The 20,621-nt window shown below is 35.7% G+C and overlaps 2 protein-coding genes across 2 annotated transcripts in view; one reads left to right on the top strand and one right to left on the bottom strand.

Moving 5' to 3' along the window:
• The first annotated feature begins 548 nt into the window (after nucleotides 1-548).
• LOC116163280 (muscle-specific protein 20-like) overlaps nucleotides 549-20,621 on the top strand; it is a 33,706-nt gene continuing 13,633 nt past the window's right edge. Inside the window, exon 1 of the mRNA XM_031477151.1 lies at nucleotides 549-688. Coding sequence (XP_031333011.1) covers nucleotides 659-688 — 30 coding nt within the window. The 5' untranslated portion in view covers nucleotides 549-658. The remainder of the gene's footprint in view (nucleotides 689-20,621) is intronic.
• On the bottom strand, nucleotides 6,114-11,705 carry LOC116163279 (circadian clock-controlled protein-like). The gene is made up of 5 exons (XM_031477150.1): nucleotides 11,340-11,705; nucleotides 11,143-11,291; nucleotides 7,084-7,309; nucleotides 6,821-6,970; nucleotides 6,114-6,305 (listed from the first exon to the last, which is right to left on the bottom strand). The coding sequence occupies exons 1-5, from the start codon at nucleotides 11,404-11,406 to the stop codon at nucleotides 6,148-6,150; spliced, it is 750 nt and encodes a 249-aa protein (XP_031333010.1). The 5' UTR covers nucleotides 11,407-11,705; the 3' UTR covers nucleotides 6,114-6,147.

Raw genomic sequence — 20,621 nt, 5'->3', positions numbered from 1 at the left:
GTCCAGACCTGTGGAAGATCTCCAAGCTCTTATTTTGTGTTCCAACTCTGAGCTAGTTGGCCGTTTATGCGGCATGTTCCAGGAAACGCGGCAGCGCTAACTCTAGCAACCGTTATACGTTTTAAAATTTTTCCTACCAAATTTTGCGACTCGATTTTGTTGAAAATAATGTTCATTTTAATAATACATGCTAATTTTTTTGTATTTCAAAAGATTTTCAATTTTGTTACATGTCTGGTTGCTGTTCTTCATTACGCCGGTTTGCATATTTTCTGTGCCGCGAAGTGAACTTGTGCTGTAGGTTTTGTGTGAAAGGATCATAAAATGAGCTTGAGCTACCTACTAAAGAAATTATACAAAGTTTTGAGTACAGGACTTATCCACAATGGCAGGTTTTTAAGTGTTATCTTAAGGACTTAATTATTTTATAGTAGTTTCCTAAGCGGTATAAGCACCAAACGCGTATCACTTTTGTTTGGTGTAAACTCTTCAAAATTATAATGCGGTATTGTAAACATTTTGTTTGGGCGTTTAATTACGTAGCAGCAGATATAAGAGTGACCAATTCCGAAATACTTCTAGTTAAACTGAAACCGTTGAATCATACAACTTGAATTCTACTCACTTTTAATCTTTTTGTGTACATTTCGAAATCAAAATGCCTGGACCGTCAAGACCATTGTGGCAAGTAAGTACAAGAATCACAATACTTTCCCAATCGAAATTCGACCCTCTCTGTGTTTCTGTTACCTACTAAAATCATATTTACAAAATACTTCACTTGCCAAAATAACTTCATAAATTTTGCGTTCTAGTTTTGTAACCGAAATCTTAGATTAGCACAATAATGGATTTGCGAAATGCGTACGCGAAGTTTTTTCAAAAGGTTGTAGCGAAATTTGATCTCTAAGTATTGCCGTTTTTTGATTAGCTTTAGTAATGAATCATATACATGGGAAGGATATTTTTAAATCCATAAGTTTGAAAACGGTGTACGTTGTACCACGTGTTGGTCTAAATATAATTATTTTCTATTCTGCACGTTTATGAATCATTCCTTTCCAAATATTTGAGTATATGTACGGGTTTCTACCACGTAAATTAAAATTATCGATTAACAAACTAGATTTAGAGCTTCCAGTAAGGATTTAGAAAACCTTTACCTTCTGCGAACGGATATTTTCCCTTTTTGTTTTAAATGAGTTTAGGTTAAGGTTAAGATATAACACACTACCCCAAAATTAGTAAGTGTGTCGTGGATGTTTATGCCAAGATTTCTAATATAAAATATTGTGGGCGACTGTATTTTTATTTTCTGATAACAATTGTTACATTTTTTGGTAATTTTATTTTTAGTTAAAACGAGATAAATTATTGTTGCTCCGATCGTTTTCTAAACTACTCTTTCATTCTTTACAAACCAAACCAAAATATGTGAGGTGGGCGAATCACTCGCTTGATAGTGGCATCAAGAGTCGCCCAATCATGCGGCAATGTCAATGTGTCTATCTCAAAGATCTTTCTGATCGCGGTGGATTTTTGTTCGCTAGAATGTCATGCCATTTTGCAGTTTATTCCCAGAGTTTGCGCTACGTAATAAAAGCAATATTGTTGCGTTGGGTGGAAAATCCATGTTGATGTTCAATTGGTGTGATACCAAATGGAGTAAATCGACAGTATAGTAGGGGAGCTAGCACGAAATCCACTGAACGAGAATGATCAAAATTTTAACCGATGGAGTTCCGTTTTGCCCTATCAGAGTATGCTCAAATCGATCGCCTGCCGCCTCAGGTCATACGACTTAAGGCGCTGCGGGTACTTCTTGTGGTACCAATTCTGAAAGGTTGTTTTTCGAGAAAATAAGTTATACACCAAATGAAAACGTTGATAATAGCTCTTAAAAAAATATTTTAAAAAATCGCGCACATTTGATAACTCCGTAAAAAAACAATTCTTAGTCGGTTTTTCACGAACTTTCTACGGATATAACTAGGTTACCGTTGGAAGAATGAAGCTGATTTTTTTTACAGACTAATGAGAGGTACAGCCAATGACTATGAGAGTGTTTCTTTTTTAAATTTTTTCTCTAATTATAAGTTATCTTATTAATAAGATAATCTTGTAATTAGAGAAAAAATTTAAAAACGAAACACCGTTAAGTCATTAGTAGTACCTACCTATCATCAGTCTGTAAAAAAAATCAGCTTCATTCGTCCAACCGTAACCTAGTTATATCCGTAGAAAGTTCGTGAAAAACCGACTAAGGATTGTTTTTTTACGGAGTTATCAAATGCGCGGGATTTTTTTAAATTTTAAGGTATTGGGAACTTTTGTTCCAAAAGTCGTATTTAAAAACTATTCAGCAATTTTGTTGTTAAATACTGATCACTCACTGCCGGACCAAGAAATGCAACCGAATATTTTTTGGATTTTCAAAAACTAATTGTGATGCTGAAAGACCACCAAAATACCCTGCAATTTCATCTAAATCAGAACATTTTCTTCATACGTCTTATGGTTCTTTAGGAGACTTTTTAGACGAAAGATTGGCGACCTTCGCTCGGTTTATTTGAAAGTAGTTTATTCTGATCCTCTCTACCGCCTGATCCTTTTGGTACAACTAAAATGTAACACACTGTATAAATCGCACTATCGCATTTTATTCAATTTGTCCTACTGTTGCGGAATCTTTAGAATGTGTCTATTAACATGGAAAGCGCGTTTTTCTAAGTTGTATAGGTACATATATAACTTGTATGATTCATGCCGAGAGTAATTTATATTTCCAACCGTACCCTCCGTTACCTACGTTTATGTTACACCATAGAGGAAATTGTACAGTCCCGATGTGAGTAAAAGAGTCGCAGACTTCAAAATAACCTCAAACGCGCAAGATGTTACCTACGACCTCTTTCACCACGATGAAGGTCTGAAGAATCAGAATGACTTTCTTACTGATGTAAAGTATACAGGGTGACAATTTGACAAACTTACCACCCCCCATATCTTAGTAAATAAACGAGATATTTAAAAAAATCAAAATCCGTTTCGGTAATTCGGAGGGGGAATCACAATGACATAGTTGGCGACGCACCCCCTCCAACCCCCTGCGCCCCAGCCACCCCAACTTTTAAATCTTAAATAGTGACCCCCCATGTGTGATACGTCGTTGGGAAGCTCTGAAAAAATGCTTTCCAACCATACCAAATAGCATTACATTTGGGTTAGTAATTATCGTGCAAATCAAAAAATAAACTAATATGATACATTTGAAATCTGTCGTATTTAAAACGCAACCGGCGAACATTAGACGAACTAAGACAGAGAATAATTCAAGAATGTCGAAATATTGCAAAACCAACATAGGAAAGGTTCGACAAGAGTTTTAGAATAGATTATAACTGGCGATCAAAAATGAGTTGCTGCGAGTCGGCTTTGGAAGTTCAAGTTAAATACGATTTTCCATGTTTATTTTTTGATTTGCACGATAATTACTAACCTAAATGTAATGCTATTTGGTATGGTTGGAAAGCATTTTTTCAGAGCTTTCCAACGACGTATCACACATGGGGGGTCACTATTTAAGATTTAAAAGTTGGGGTGGCTGGGGCGCAGGGGGTTGGAGGGGGTGCGTCGCCAACTATGTCATTGTGATTCCCCCTCCGAATTACCGAAACGGATTTTGATTTTTTTAAATATCTCGTTTATTTACTAAGATATGGGGGGTGGTAAGTTTTCAAATTGTCACCCTGTATGATTGATGCTATGCGACTGCGCATAGAAATCCATTCTCCGAGTTTGAAAACGAACTCGGCAATCTGGAAGGTGCAATAAGTGATAAGATAAGCAATCCGTAGCGCTTAACTTATAGAAGAAAGTGCGATGATTCAATACAAAACTTACGTAAAGGAGATCATCATCGATAGGACTAAAGCAATTGATGTTTCTATACATAAAATATCTTCCATCTGTTCCAAGCACCAAAGCGGAAGAGAACACAGCCACCAAAAATTGGAAGGTTAAAGCTGGATTCACATGAATATGAAATCCGACGATACGATCATTCGAAATGCTTATGATTGATCAATAATTTGAAATGTGCTTGACATTTCAAACTATTGACCAATCATAAGCATTTCGGATGACCGTATCGTCGGATTTCGTATTCATGTGAATCCAGCTTAAGAGAAACTGCGTCTGTTCTAGGCAAGATGTACCGGGTGACCCAATAAGACAGTTCCTCAGCCATATCTCGAGAACCGTTCGTCATATGACTTAGGGGTAAAAAAATTATTGGGTAAATAGGTCATGAAGAATCCCTGGATAATATTTTCAAATTCTAAAAAAGACCAACAGAGGCCGTAACTGCCATCTTAAATTTTAAAATTGCATTTTCTTGAAATTTCGCATAATAAACTAAAAAAATTTTTTCACATTTATAAAGAGAACCAGTTTATCTATCATTTTCGTAAAAACAAAAACTCGGGTATAAACAAAGATGGTGTGGGGCGTTCAATTGTTTTTGCAATAACTTACTTTAACTTCTTAACTGTTTGATCGATTTTAACAAATTTGGTATGGTTGAAAAGAGCATTCCCCGGGTAACAAGAATCAACCAAAATATAGTTAATTTAGTTGAATCCTTCTCCGCCAAGGGACTAGTTTTGACACTATGATGCAACATCCTAAAAAAATCAAATGGAATAATATGACCTTTTCTTTATGAAAAAGTAACCAAATAACATCCAAAGAGGCCAGTGAAAACCGTTTTTCAAAATCTCGTTACTAACCTCAAATATTGGGAAAATGAGATTAATTAATTAATTAAAATGCTTATATTGTACCTATCTTAAATTTACTTTTTACGTATTTCCGGTATTTGTCGATAGCACGAAAGAAAAGCACCCAACACTTTTAGGTAGGCCTTGGAAAATTAAACAAATGAAACACGATGCATTATAAAATAATAACAGCCGTAATTTGTAATTATTCTGCTGTGTTTACATTCAGAAAGTGCACTTTTTTGTAATCATTTCTAAAATGCTGATTTAACCAAGAAGCATTTAATATGCTGGCGATATATTTTGAGTATTTTCAAAATGCGATCATCGCTGCCCACATCTTCTATTTTCGATATCTGAATCGACCAGGAACCATCGCGGTCAGTATATTAAATGCTTCTTGGTTAGAAATTTTGATTTTTGTGGCACTTTTTGTGCTTCACAGGTAAGGTTTTTTTGTTCTAAGTTAGGCTGAAGGTACTTTTTGTTGAACATTGTCATATTAAGCGATTTATTTAAATACAGAAGTTAACCGCACAAAATTGCTTATTTGGCAATTTATTTAAAATGTTGCGCGATCCCTCAAATACCTACCAGGATCCCGCGGGATTGAGATTTTGCTGCGGGATTGCATTCCCTAACCCCAGGGTACTTAAAAATATTACACTGTTGTGATACAATAGCGTTAGAGAATCTGAGATACAATTTACTATTTGTACAGAACCTATTGTTGCAATATTTCTAATACCGGGCGATTCATTAGAAGTGATGATCGCTTGAATTTCGCGCGTAAGGTTTTAGTATTTTTTGCATTATTAGATTGACGGTTTGAATTTCGTTAGTAATTTTTTTCTGTCATGACTGTCATTTAAGAAACCAGTGTCGCCGTTAATTGTTGTGTGCCATTTGCGGTTTATACTTTTTCCATTTTGAACAAATTTTAGAGTTGATGCACTAAAATATGTAAGAAACGTGACTGTGTTTAGTGTTAGTTTATAATTTGTGGTAAAACAGAAGCAGTATTTGTAGATTATAAATAAGTAAACGTAATTAAATAAATGATCATCAGTTAGTACCAACTTCATAATTTTTTTGATTTGCGGGAAATTCAAATTGTCCTCACTTCTAATGAATCACCCGGTATTTCCTTATTACAGAAAATGTATATGTTAAAAAAAACTGTCTAACCATTACCTACACTTTTGTAATCAACATAGTAGAAGTTTCTCTGTTATTGTCCAATTTGTTTCTACTCGACCCCCTTTAAGGTACAGTAAAAGATGAAAAAGAAACACGCAAATTTTGGTAGTAACAATTATTATCGTATAAAAACTGAAGCATAAACAAATACAAATTTGAAACATTTCTAATCAAAATCAGGTACAAAGAATGTGGCAGGAATGTTGTTGAATACTCGCTGTAAGATGTCCAACATGATATCTTCAATCGTTTTTACCAAAATTGGATATAAAGAATCGGATACTAGATTCCAATTTGTATTTAAATAGGCGTTTGTCGACTCTTCTGCAATTGAAATGGCCATAAAAAGCTATACTTATGTACACTTTGTCATAACTAAAATTTGCACCTTCTCGCATCTTAGTACCCCTCCCTGTAAATTTTGAGCTCCCTAATCTGTTCGTTCGTGCACTACCTTCAGTATTTCTGATAGAGATTGATGGCCGTTTGCATCGACAAATTTAAGTGGAGCTTAGGCTAAGCGTAGCTTAAAATCCATGGCAACGATTATTGAGACAATAGTTGCCATTTAAGCTATACTTAAGCTAAGCTCCACTTAAATTTGTCGGTGCAAACGGCCATGAAGCCAATATTATTGTAGATCGGATTAGAGGAGTTGCAAATGATGTACCAAACGACCCATGTTTCCATTAAAACTTTTGAAAAGGTTGTTACCCCACCTAAGAGGACGCGAATAAAGATTTGAAGGTGGAGCAAAATTTGGTCGCACTTCAATATTTTTGTTTTTATTTAGAGGTGCAAATTTTGGAACGCACTGTATTTGCGTACTAGGTACTTACCTAAAGATTTAATGCCATCGAACAAGTTCCCCATGTACATCTTCAAGCCACCAAGTTTATACTTTATGTGGACCCCAGTCAGGTTGTAAAAATTCAATCCATCTTTCTTATAAAGATCGACGTCACTTTTTACGTGGATATCCAAGTCCTCTAAAATATCATGGGTGATTACCGGATATTAAAACCTTGTCGCGGTTACAAAAGGACACAGAAAAGTGTGGATAGATTATACTCACTACGAATATTAATACTCATATACGTACTTGCTTCAAACCAACATTTTCCTCTCCCTTGAAGCGGTATAACAAGGATTCGTCCCAAAAGAACGTAATTGCCGTCGATTCGTAACTTTGGTAAGTGTAACTTCGTATAGAAATCATAGTCCTTGGGGTCCACTAAATTTGACACTATATGGGTGTGTCCAAAACCTCGCACGGTTACGTTTGTTAAAGATGCATTAACATTGACCGGTCCAGCTCCTTGTAAAATCTATAAATAAACAGCAATTATAATTCAGTTGCTTAAACAAATTATAAAAATCGACGTTGTGAACATCTAATTAACGTGCAAAGAAACAGACCTATGTAGGTAAAAAAGCGCCGCCAATAATGCAAATAGTGCAAAACCAAATTTGGAACCTGGTGTTAGTTTTGCTTTTATTTAAAGTGTATAAGTATGAAATTTCATTTAATTGCTTCCATAAATAAGAAAGTTGGCACTGCACATCGTGCACAAAACCAAATTTGGGAAATGGCGCTACATCTGCCCTTATTCCAAGTGGTTATGTATCAAATTTCATTTAAATATCTTCATAAATAAGACAGTTTGCAATTCGGTTTATAAATGGTCGAAATGCGAAGAGGACAGTGTGAATGCTGATCGATTACGCTCAACTTTTGGAATTGCTCGAACTGCGCAACGCCAACTTTTTGGTTTATGGAGATATTTCTTTGAAATTTTAACCATATATGCCTCTAGCCACTGAAATTACTCGCTTTAGGGCGAAAACCTTTTTACTTGTTTTTCATACCTATTAGCATATCACGTTGTTATAATGAATTCTTTGAATACCATATTTTCTAAAAGACTAGAACCGAAAAAGAACCGTTATGGACGGAAAAAATGATTAGAACCGAACCGTTTTTTTAGAACCGAAAGCAGTCCGGAATCGTTATAAATATTTTCGCTGAAAAATAAGTAAATAATGAACCCACCTATTTATGCCGCAAATTAAAATACAGAACTGATGTACATACGCTAAATTTGAGAAACAAAGGTTTGCTTACACCTCCCTCGCAAGCCACAGCTATGTATGAAAGATCTTTTACCTACAACATCAGCAAATGGTATAATTCTTAGCTATGGGCTTCAAAAGCATGCTTTACAAAAAATTTAGATCAGATATCATGTCGACGTTATTGCAGGAACAATCTTCTTCTAAATGATATTTTATAATTTAATTTGAGATTTATTTTTGCTAGACATATTATTTTTAATTTTTTTATTTTCTGTTAATGAACGGAATCACATGGGTTAGATGGAAGAGCAGAAATGGTATGTTTCATTCCATTACAGAATCTCGCCCTTTGTACGCATTTATAATATGTAATTAACCTATATAGGTACTTATTAAAGACATTTATTATTAAATATAATCACCACCGGAACCGTAATTTCATTTCGGTCTGAGTCCCTGGGCCTAATGCGTTTAATTTTAGGTCCAGTGACAACACTCTCTTAAAAAGTTCTCGTTAGTTGGTAGCAATTTGACGAAGTGTAGGAATATTAGCAATATTGCTCAAGTTAGTAGTTAGAGAATGACAAATTTGTTCGACAACAAATAAATTCAATCTTGCTGCTTTACCACCAACGAAACACGCTGTGCGGTATCATGCGTTTGGGACATACCGTCTAGTTAAAAAATGGTATGGAATCGAAAAAAAAAGGAGACTGGAAACTTAGGAAGCAGTGGGCTTGTTCCACTCTTAATGACAGAGCAACGGGCAGACGACAACTTATTGAAATTTATTTCATGTACCTGTCGAAAGGGATGCAGCGCAGCATAAGGTTTCAGGAACTGGGTGCTCAGTTGTGTGTGAAAGATGATAACGAAAACAGTGGAAGAACAATGTATTGCTAAGAAGTACTCATGATGATAACAATCAAAACATCAACATAAACGGTTAGGACCATCAAAGAAAGGAAAACGCTAATGATATTATCGCGCGGTTCAAGCGCCATTTCACGGCGTTGTGAATTAGGTCTATCGAGGATACCATAACCGAGAAAACGCGCAACGTTCTGTACCTCAAGGTGGTGTACAAATGAGTACACTTTGGATTTACAAAATATTTCCGCCTCTACAACTTGTGGAACATAAAAGTACAAAAATGTTTATTACAAAAATCTCAACCGTTATTCCGTAAGATCAACCGCTGCGGAGTTATTTTAACAAACCTATTTTTTGTACTTTTCATCCAAAATGGCGGGGCGAGAAGTATCCCCCAAAGTCGAAAACATGGTTTTTGTTTCAAGACCCACACATCAACAACTACACCACCTTTTGTAGGGCGAAAATCCCTACTGACTGAACTAGATTCTTCTCCGTTGATTTAATAGGAGTTTGAAGCGCAGGGTTGAGCTGTTAACAGCCAAATTTATGGTAAACTCTGATTTGAACTAGCGCTTTCTCAAAATCCACGATTTTCAGAAGCCGACATTACAATTGGATTGTCAAACAAAAAAACTCTCGAGTCGTACAACAAATTAATAACTTAATCCTAACATTTAGATTTTTCCGGAGACACTCCTGCCGTTAGCGTTCTAGACGACCTCTTAATATCGGGAACTTGTTTCTTCAACGTATAAAATGGAAAAGGGGGCGAAAATAAACGTTTTTTCAAGTACTAAGACGAATAAGACTCCCAAATATTATAATTGGGAGGTAAACGCTCAAAGTTCCAAAATTTGAGTTTCTTGTTAATTTTTTTCGGATTTATCTGAGTTTTAGCGATATGCTGCACAATGATAGCAACCAATCAAAATTTATTTTTAAAAAAATTGAAAAAAATTTTCAACGAACAACCTCTCTTATCGCGATACACACTTTGGTACAACTCAAAAATTAGTATACCGTCACCGTCTGGATTATGTCCCTTCATTAGTCATTACTCATACACTAAGAGCTTTTCATTCAACACATCTTTAGTGAATTACATAGCATGAGCTCGGGCTAACATTGGCACAACAATTTGGCGGGATCACAGAATGTCAAAACTTTTCTTCTTAATAGCATTGAATAGTCATGTGTGATTTCAATTCAATTGTACGGCACATAAATATAGCATAGATTAATTGCTAAATCATTTATTACATTAGAATTACTTAGGCAATTTCGATATATTTGAAAGGACAATTAAAGATAGGAGAAAGTTGGTTTGATATCGGTGTTATTTATTAAGTGTGTAATTAGGTACCTGTATGACTGTGCACTAATTACGTAGATTACCAAATTTTAAATACTTGACTTGAATTTAATTAGAAAAAAATTATTGTATGACGGCAACACCATTAGCTGTTGTTCTAAGTATGTCCGCATTTATCTTGGTGGACTAAGGAATCCCATCCGCTGCTTATAATAGGTACCTACCAAAATACTAGCGATTTGCAAAACTACGGTGTTGAATAAAAGATTAAATACAGCTGTACCAATTTTTGTCAAACGCTGCCTGTTTTATCTCTGTAGTTAGAACATTCAACGACAAAATGTAAAATAAAATTCCTTCTCACCTTTTGCATTTCGCGTCCTACATACCTTTTTAAGTGTTACTCAAACATATAAATTAAACTCAAGCTCAATATAAGTAGCCTAGACGGAAAATGCTGCTCCCACAATATTGCAACATGATTGGCTATGCCTGCAGTGCAGCTAAAATGTTCGAATATTGCAAACATGCAAATTGGGATAATCTAAGCAATAATTTCGGAATATGCGTTCATTAGATGTTAATTTAAATTTTTGAAGTATTATATAATAAAATTTGTTTAAGTAAATTCGGTACACAAATTTACTGCAAAATGCAATCTGCTACTTGAGTACATGATCAATAACTAAGGTTTACACACTAGTTGCAGGTAGATTTAGATCTAAGCATTCAAATTAATGTTTATTGGTTTACTGCAATAAATACCTTTTATTTTAAATCGTAAGTCAACAGAAACCAACAAGTTTTGTGCAATCAGTTTAAAATAATGAAGGAAAGTTAATATAACTACATTATTTAAATATCTAATTCCAATTATGAGATGCACAAAATACTCACTTTTATCACCGATACCTTCAGCGGGTCGAGGGGTTGCAATCCAATGCTGGGTATACCCTCCGGTAATTTATTGAATAATCTTTGTACCGCCTTAGTTGAGCAAGCTTCAAAATTTTTTTCTTTTATGTGGCACGTTTCGACGAAATCGGCTGTAACATTTCGATGTGGCTTAAAAAAAATTTAGAGTAAGTACTTACGCTGCTTGTCTATGTAAGAATATCCCGACCGAAAGTAACAGGTGATCAACACTATCAGAAGCCACATTTTAAAATGTACAAATTCGTATTACAGGGTTCCAACGGTGGTTATTCCTCAATACCGCCACAAACACTTTCACTCTTGATTCTGGTCCATATAGCATACGTTACATAACTTTTATTTGTTTGTGTTCTTACTATGAGGAGTACTATATTAGTTAATGCTCTACTGACCTACCTTTAGTGCACGAATAGCGCCAATAACTGGTTTTATTTCATTTTACTATTATTACATAAATTTTATATTCGTCGCGATTTTATATAAAGAAAATTAAGCAATGCTTTTTTTCGACACAAAATAAACACTGAGTGTAGGTGACATAACACATAACTTCTGTAACACTCAACTCTCAAGACGGGAGTTAGTTGTATACAGACGTATCTTACTATAACGCAAAAAAAACCGAAAATAATACTATAATGGTAATGCGCCAATACGTTTTGTGTGCCACAAATTCTTCCTTTTAGAACTACGTACCCAAGTGTTCAAAGTGTCATATTTTCACCCCAATTAACCAGTTTCCTGAAAATTCAAAAGAATCTCAAACGTGCAAAATAATAGCTAAACACCTCATTTGCAAGTCTTTCATGTAATTTCCTTTGCCGAAGTAAAAACCCACTTCAAAAACTATGCGTCGCTCTAGAGATCTATATACTGATTAATTGATTACCGTGGTACGGAGTTATGTATATTTCGAACAGAACATTCTATCTAGACATTAAACTTCCACAAATTCATAGTACAGTTATGGAACAGTTTCCTTTTTCAAAACTTGCTAGATTTAAATGAAAACTGAAGTAGGTTTTTTTTAAACGAAAGTATTTCGATGAATGTTAAAGCAATTGGGTATTATCACATTTTTTAAATGGTACGTCAAGTAAAAGTGTAGGTATGAATGTAATCGTGTACCTACGGCATATAAAAAAATTAAATTCAGCGCATATTAGCGGAAAAATGGTTTTGAAGTTTGAATTTATATTTTTGCGCCACACCCACACCTCTTCGTCTTCAGAAAAACGCGCCCAGTATGTCCTCTTCTTTCTTTTTGTAGATTCTCGTTCAACTTCCAGCGCCAATGCCAAAGCAATCTCTGTTCAGTGTTCATAATACACCATATTTCAATAGAATAGGTCATTTTCATATAACATTGCTAAAAATTTAAGATTCCTCCTCATCCCAAGCAATTGTACTTGTCCCATTTAAATTTCACGTTAAAACTTGGCCCTAAAAACAAACTATCTCATTCCGCAAAAACCCAATATGGGGTCCAAAGAAATAAGAAAGTAGTACCTTGTAGCTTCCTTCTGTCTTATTGTGCCATGGTAGCTTCTACGTCTAGCGTGTTATGGAAATGGCAACAGATTCACATTCTCCTACAAAAAGTGTCTATAGAGCGTGCCAACGGGAATTGTCCATTTCCAACCGTTTAATGGCTACGGTGAAAGTTACAACGATGGATGAATAAGTTTTGGGATTTTATCGATTATCAAATTTCTTGTAAAATTCATGACACAAGGTGACGCACGCCTAAACGGGCAAAAATTCTATAAAATTTTGTCTTTGAATAAGAAAATTACGAATCTGAAATTAATTCTTAGAAACTAAAAAAATACCACTTAGTCGGTCAACGAAAATTCCACGAAATATATTGTGCACATATTTCAGGAGTTAAAATTGGCGAACAGTTTTTAAAAAATGAAAATTAACGATAAGTTATGATATATGTAATTTTATACAGTAATTTTATACATTTGAAAACCTCCCACCACGGATTTATCGAAAACCACTGATTAAAGGAAAAAACGCCGAGACACGTCAAAAGATTCATCACAGGGGACAACTTCTAAACCAAAAACTACTTAACCCCTTTCACCATCTGCCCCCCAGGGTCATTCCCTTAAAACTGTTAAATGACAACTGGTATCAAGTAAGAGCTTGTTTCAAAGGTCTTTCGAAGTTCTTTACTTTGAGGTTTGATTTTTTAAAATCGGTTGATTCGTTATTTAATTTATTTTATCGACCCATCTTAATTTGTGCAGATAGAAAACAAACGAATCACTTATTTATTGCTATGGGAAAGAAAGAATTTAATTTGCTGTCAGTTACCTTTGTGACAATCTTGGGATAGTGAAAAGGAATTTATTGATTCAGATTTGATTTAAGATAAAGATTTTTCAATTTTTCTCGAAAACGAATCTACCGATTTAAAAAAATTAAACGTCAAAATAAAGGACTTCGACAGTCCTTTCAAACAAGCTATTACTCAATACCGCTTTTTTCCTTTAATCACTGGTTTTCGATAAATCCGTGGTGAGAAGTTTTCAAATGAAGACCCTGTATATATTCTCCTTAACGGTTGAACGGATGGATTAGCTTCACAATTGGGCCCGATCGGATCATAGGATTTTTTTAAAAGTTTTTTTGTTGATGTCACACTCTGCTATTTCGCGTACCGATCGATACATGCTCCTAGTCACTTGCGGCGTATTGTGCCGATGTGTTTCTATTTTTTTTACGCCCACCTCAATGCGAAAGGTACGGCCTATTTTTTTTCTAGAGAAATTAGTAGTTATGAAAAACCTTTTCTTTGAAAAACTTCGCCTCTGCAAATTACAAATCGGTAGTGATTCCATCTGCCTCAGTAACATTTTCAAAAAAATTACCACCTACGTTCCATTCCCGCCATACACCCAGTAGAAAAAAATCTGGTTACGTAAAATCGGGCGATCTCGGTGGCCACGCTACTGAACCGCCTCTTCCGATCTATCCATTGGAGAAAATTACGTTATAACGGCACGGTTGAAGTGAGGAAGTATTTTTTTAGTGTTTTACAATTTTGAATTCAAATTTCGTGCTATTTTTTCCAATTTTTAAACACTAATCAGATGAGTGGTTTTCTTGTTCATAAATCCTCAGATACCAAGTTTGGTTGAGATAGACACATTTTTATACAATCGCTAAGGACATAGGTACCTAAAAACCTATTCAAAGGCGTGCCACATGTCAGTGGCTCTTATGGTTGCCAAAAATCCAAAATTTGCCACTTTTTAAGGGTAGCTCCCAAAACACGTTGGGTCCTCAGTTCCCCCTGTATCACCCAATTTAAACTGGCGTATAAATGACGACGCATCAAATTCTTATCTCGGTGTGTTCCCAATAAAATCAATGCTAAACAAAACAAGTATAAATTGTGTCCAACTCTTTTGCAGATAAAGCGCTTTTGTTTGGCATCACCAATGGATATATTTCTTGCAGACGTCTCAATCGCCCTTTGTGAGCACCCTCTTCCGACAATCCGTTCTTGAGGTATAAGTAATATAGGTACCCGATCACGATAAGAGGTCGAGGAGGAGAGCTATGTTTGGTAGAAATTAATTCCTTTCGTTGAGGCCTTTCATTAGAGTACCATGTAGGTTTGTGTCATCTGATGGTCATTTGTATTGAAGGAGGTAAAGACAGATCATGTAGACAAAATCACAAATGCACAGAAATAAAACAAGAACAAGTTATGACAGGCGTTGATCTAACATATTTCTAATGCACTTTCACTTAAAAAAAATAAAAAGTGCACTTTTTCGCTCTTGATGTCTGCCTGTCTGTCTGTCTGTCTGAGTCACAAAGGCTCCGGAACTACACCACTTACAGGCTTGGGATTGGTGTCATTCGATCAAAAATTAAAAATTATTTCGTATGAAATGTTCATAAGGGCACATGCGGTTTAACGAATTTTTTTATGTTGATATTAGCAAACCTTTATTTGAAAGTGAAATAGAATTTCAGCGTGTAAAGCACATCTGCCATTTCAAAAATGTCCAGAAAGTTCTTTCGCTTTCCACTTTCATGAAATAACTCTCAGCATGTAAAACGGGCTCATTCATAGTTCTTTCGGAAATGCACCTGGCGTCTAGACTATACGCAGAAATTTTTATCACTTGTATCGAGTTGATCCATATACTTACAGAGATATAGGTATCTCTGTCCATATAAGAGCCCCAGCTTACATTGAAAAATTCGCCGTACCGATATCATATCGCGCCGACTCGCGACATTTCGACGAACTACTGCAGCAATCTACCGAGAAAAATATTCTGGACTCCGAAAAATTCCAGCAGAGTGAACTGGCAGAACTTAAACTTATAACTGAAGCATTGAATATTAATTTTTTATTCAATGACTGAAGTAAATGAAATGAATACAGAATTTCAGAATAGAAGAGAAGAATAACAATGACAAATCTGCCGAAAACAAGCCACACTATTATACCACAATTTTATATTTTACGGAGATGTAGATACTCTAAATGCGCTATCAACCACTTTTCGTCTAAGAAATCCGTCTAAGTGACTGTGGGCTGTCATATTGTAGGCATCCAAACGTCCCGTATTCAGCGGTTGTTTGGGAGGTTAAAAATTAATTTTATTTCTCATTGTTTTCTACCAACTACTGCCCTTCTTTCTGTCCCCTTATCATGTTAAAACAAAAGCTATTTCGATTTAAAAAAAATGCGTTTATCTGCACAAGAGTTCTGCACAATTTATACTACTAAACCAATTTGATAGTTCCCTGATAAAAAGATCACACATAAAATTGTATTATCACTTATAATTGCACAAGAGGTTTGTATTTTACCGAGTAAATTTGGGTTGCTTAAGTAATGGAAATCTGTTGCCTATAGCAATTAGACGAGAAAAACTGTCAACTAATAAAAATGCGACACCGCAACACCCACAAAAGGCCGATTACAGATCTTAATTCAGTTCAGCAATTAAAAACAAGTGATCGCTTGTGTTCCGGGTTTCGAAAATTCGACGAATAAAAGTGATGGGCAGCAACTAGTCTATAATTCCTGTTCAGTAAACGGACTTTAAAGTTGGGTCACTAAACACTTTTTCTTAGACGGTAGATATATGGTTGTTTTAAATATAGACTCAAAAAACTATTCCAAATATCACTTTATTACTTATAACGAACCAAAAAACGAGGACCCATGAATTCCATTATATCGTTATATTCTACACTTTTGCTAATTTCTATGCCATATACCTGCCTCGGTACGTGGTTTCGGGGGTTACGAAGTTATTGCATGTAATAAAAGAAACAATATTAAGCAAATAGTGGTAATTTGTCCTTTCATAATCTTATTTTTGCAATGCTTATATTATTAGGATGATTATTAGATATCTACTTTCGATTGTTGATGTAAACTAATTGTGTAGGTCATAAAATTAATTACGTATTAATTCACTTACAATTACCGTAATTACGAAAAGGAATAATTACGCATTATTACACCACAGAAAATTGGACACCATATGTGTAGAGAGTACGAATTTCCAACAGTATACATAAAGTCTCGATTCCACCTTAGCTTCCACGAAACCAAAACAATTACGTTGCCGGACAATTGCACATTGATTTGGACATCCATCGGGTGTTATGTTTCGTAATTCCAAACATGAATTTCCATAAAAACGTCTATTTCTCATACATGAATGATGTGTTCACTGTTCAGATATGAAACGTCCATTTTCCATTTCTTTGTTTTGAGTAATAGCTTGTTTCAAAAATATACCTGCTGGACATGGGATGGTGATACACCTTAGGTGGAAGTAGTGAAATATTCTTCTATCTGAAGCTCATCTCAATAACAGTTTTTGTTTCCAAACCTACATCACAAATTCCAAAAGGTTGAAAAAATATTACATCTAAGAATAAGTTGTTTTAAATTGTGCGAATGCGACAAGGCAATCGAAAAAGATACTCATGTTTCCAAAATTTAATGATGAATTATAGTGTAAGTGATGCTAGTGCAGCATAGAATTTAACAAAAGAATTGAACACCCAGTTAGTCGCCCCCCCCCCTCCAATCCACAAAATCCACCACATTGTTTGGCATATGTCGCAGCTCAGCGCGTTGGCAACAAAAGTAGTGGTGAAACGCCCCTGCCAGTACCTACCATGCAGGTACGCATCCCCGCGACAGTTGACTAAATCCTGGGAAAGGCGGCGACGCCAGGCATATGTCAAAGTATCAAGTACCTATCAAGAATTGTATTGAAATAAATTGGAAGAAGTTGGAGTGGTGGTTAGATGCAGTTAACTGGATCAAAGATTATTCAAAAGTTACAAAATCAAACTGGATTGTCCAACGGAATTACCAAGATCCAAAAAAATCGTAAAATATTTAGTAAGTATTATTACTTGGTTCCAATGTTTTGAAAATGCAAAGAAGGATAGTGCAATGTTCACATTACACATAATTGATCACGATCACGAAATCGGATAGGATATGTAAATACATTCACTACTTCCATATCCTATACGAGTTTGTGCCACCGATCCCCATCTTGTATAGGGAACGGAAATTTGCGATCCGGCTTCGCACGGGTGTGTATAATTTTCGTATTCGTGATTACATGTTGGGATCAGGGTTGGGATGGATGTGTAGATGTTGGTTGCAGAAAAAATAATACCTTAAAATTTGGATTGAAACCCATTTCCCGAATTATATTTGCACCAAAAAATGATGTGATTTGGAATACACATCAGTTGTAATGTTAAGTGTTCTGCAAGAAATGCTTCGATAGAGGGTTTTGCCCTGAAAGTAAAGTAATGAATTCAGTGGTTCAGATGGCGTTGTAAGTTGTGGTAATTTGACCTTTCTACTGGCACGATATAATCCTGCTGGTTCTAGTCGAAACCTCAAAGCGGACGGAATTCTGTGAAGTATTGGACTCGATCATCAATAACTTTTTGGACGATAATTTGAAGACACTCGGCTTTACATTAGAACCTAGAACTGCCGTTTTCTTGTTCCCAAAAAATACTTTCTCATTGTCCCTTTTTGATCACCGTTGGAAGATTCTTAGTACAACGTTTTGTTTCGGAGAAATTATCACAAACTATACTTTTTTATACCTATGGCCAGTGGAAAAGTACTCACTGTATTTATAGACCGGGAGGCAGCGTACATAGTAACTAAACCATAAGCGACAAAAAATTCGACAATACAGGCTGAAAGTACGTTGAAAACTAATAATAAACTCACTCGTCTGCCAGTCGTAAGTGGCAGCATTAACTTGGGGTGGCGCTGAATGGGTGACTTCTTTAGGTGATCAACTAAATTAACAAACTATAAGGGTCACGGAAAAGATTTGTATCAAGAAATCCAATTTTTTCCATAGTTTTCAAATATGCTATGGCAGACGATTTCAAGTGCAGCATTGGTAGCGAAAGACGCACTCCAATGTAGGAAAAAACACCCCTGAACTAAACCATGATGACCGTACAAAAAATAAACATAAAAAATTCCTCTTTTTGTCACTACTTTAAAATATATCCTGGCAGACGATATTAAGTGTAGCTTTAATAGTGGCAGACGTCTTAGAAGTTAAAAAATTTAGGTATAGTAAATCCCTGCGAGTGCCAGCGTGTGAGAGATAAGCGCGCGAGAGCATAACCAACAGAGATAGCGATAGGATACTGACTACTGAGATCTTTCAAACCATTTGATTCTAAACTTCTGATTCACATAGTTCCATCCACTTCAATCAAACGGATTGTAGAAACTCAGACATTTTTCGGTGGCATTTGCCCAAATTGCGATGAACTAAACCATGAGAACCATACACAAGTCATACATCCGGTAAATGCGTGGGAACCCGGTAACGCGTTACACACATCAACATCCAAATTCATCTCTCGAAGATTTATGAATTTCTGTGTGTTATTGGAAAAGAGACCTACTTCCAATTTTACATTTCCCAAAGCAATAACAGCAATATCCATATAGGAAGCGCTAATAATGACTTTGCTACTTGTTGGTAGTTTACCAAGATGGTAAATTATTCGAGAATCTGCCTCTTAGTGGCTGCAGCACAATTCAGTTTTTACCACATCATCTTCCCTTGTCACAAATTTATAGCACTTATCTTCATATGTGGCAAACACAACTTTCCTTCCAAGTAAAGCACAACAGGTCTTTTTTGCCTATGAACGGTATAAGTAATCTATAAGAGAGGCTTTGAGCTATCATTGCGAAGTGGTTTTATGAAATTTGCAGGCTGCTTCTGAGTGGAAACAGAAATTGAGTAGGATTGTAATCTTTCCTTATTTTGATCCCAACGATCATGTTCTGCGTCCTTCATGGAAGGGGTAACTATCTGTCAAAAGTAAGATGTACTTCTCTCGCTGACACAGCACAAATCTTGCCGAGGATGTGTTCAGAAAATCGCTCAAAGGTTTACCGGAGATCTTTTAAAAGATGCAAAAAAAAATAATCCATCGATTAAAACAACATCTACAACTGGCGATGGACTAGGAGCACTTGAAGAAATCATACTTCCGAAAAAGTTTCAGCAAAACAAACTTGTCGATTTTAATCATCGATCCATCAATGTTGCATAGAGACAACGGAACTGGAGTCAGAGGATAGTTTAGAACGAGCTTAAGATCTATCTTCTTTTCTCTTCAAGTTTTCTGTTTCTCAATCTGAGAAGAATTCAAGAAATACCGACAATCTTATGGCGAAATAAACAATTCATTATTTTCCCTAATTTAATTCGTTTGGTAACTCCAAGCGGTGCGTAAATCTATAGCTATCTCTGTTCGTTGTGCTCTCGCGCGCTTATCTCTTATACGCTCGCACCCGCTGTGATTTACTATACCTACATTTTTTTAACTTCTAAGACGTCTGCCATTATTAAAGCTACACTTAATATCGTCTGCCAGGATATATTTTAAAGTAGTGACAAAAAGAGGAAGTTTTTGTGTATAATTTTTATACGGTCCTCATGGTTTACTTCAGGGGTGTTTTTCCCTACATTGAAGGGCGTCTTTCGCTACCAACGCTGCACTTGAAATCGTCTGCCATAGCATATTTGAAAACTATGGAAAAAATGGGATTTCTTGATACACATCTTTTCCGTGGCCCTTATAGTTTGGTAATTTAGTTGATCACCTAAAGAAGTCACCTATTCAGCGCCGCCCCAAGTTAATGCTCCCACTTACGACTGGCAGACGAGTGATTTTATTATTAGTTTTCAACGTACTTTCAGCCTGTATTGTCGAATTTTTGTCGCTTATGGTTTAGTTACTATGTACGCTGCCTCCCGGCCTATTAGTAGCACTTTTTATTACGAATACAACTATGTACAACCTGACACAAATAAAACCAAAAGTTAGAACTTGTTGATTTCAACAGGATGGTGCACCCGGGCACA

The sequence above is a fragment of the Photinus pyralis genome, unplaced genomic scaffold, assembly GCF_008802855.1.
Source record: "Photinus pyralis isolate 1611_PpyrPB1 unplaced genomic scaffold, Ppyr1.3 Ppyr1.4_LG2, whole genome shotgun sequence".
NCBI classification, from domain to species: domain Eukaryota; kingdom Metazoa; phylum Arthropoda; class Insecta; order Coleoptera; family Lampyridae; genus Photinus; species Photinus pyralis.
This window is presented reverse-complemented; position numbering and strand designations above follow the sequence as displayed.

Coding starts and splice junctions, on each gene's coding strand:
- LOC116163279 (XM_031477150.1), bottom strand. CDS start 11,406: ATGTGGCTTCTGATAGTGTTGATCACCTGTTACTTTCGGTCGGGATAT. Junction 7,310..11,142: donor TGAAGGTATCGGTGATAAAA/GTGAGTATTTTG, acceptor GTTTATTTATAG/ATTTTACAAGGAGCTGGACC. Junction 6,971..7,083: donor AAAATGTTGGTTTGAAGCAA/GTACGTATATGA, acceptor ATGATATTTTAG/AGGACTTGGATATCCACGTA.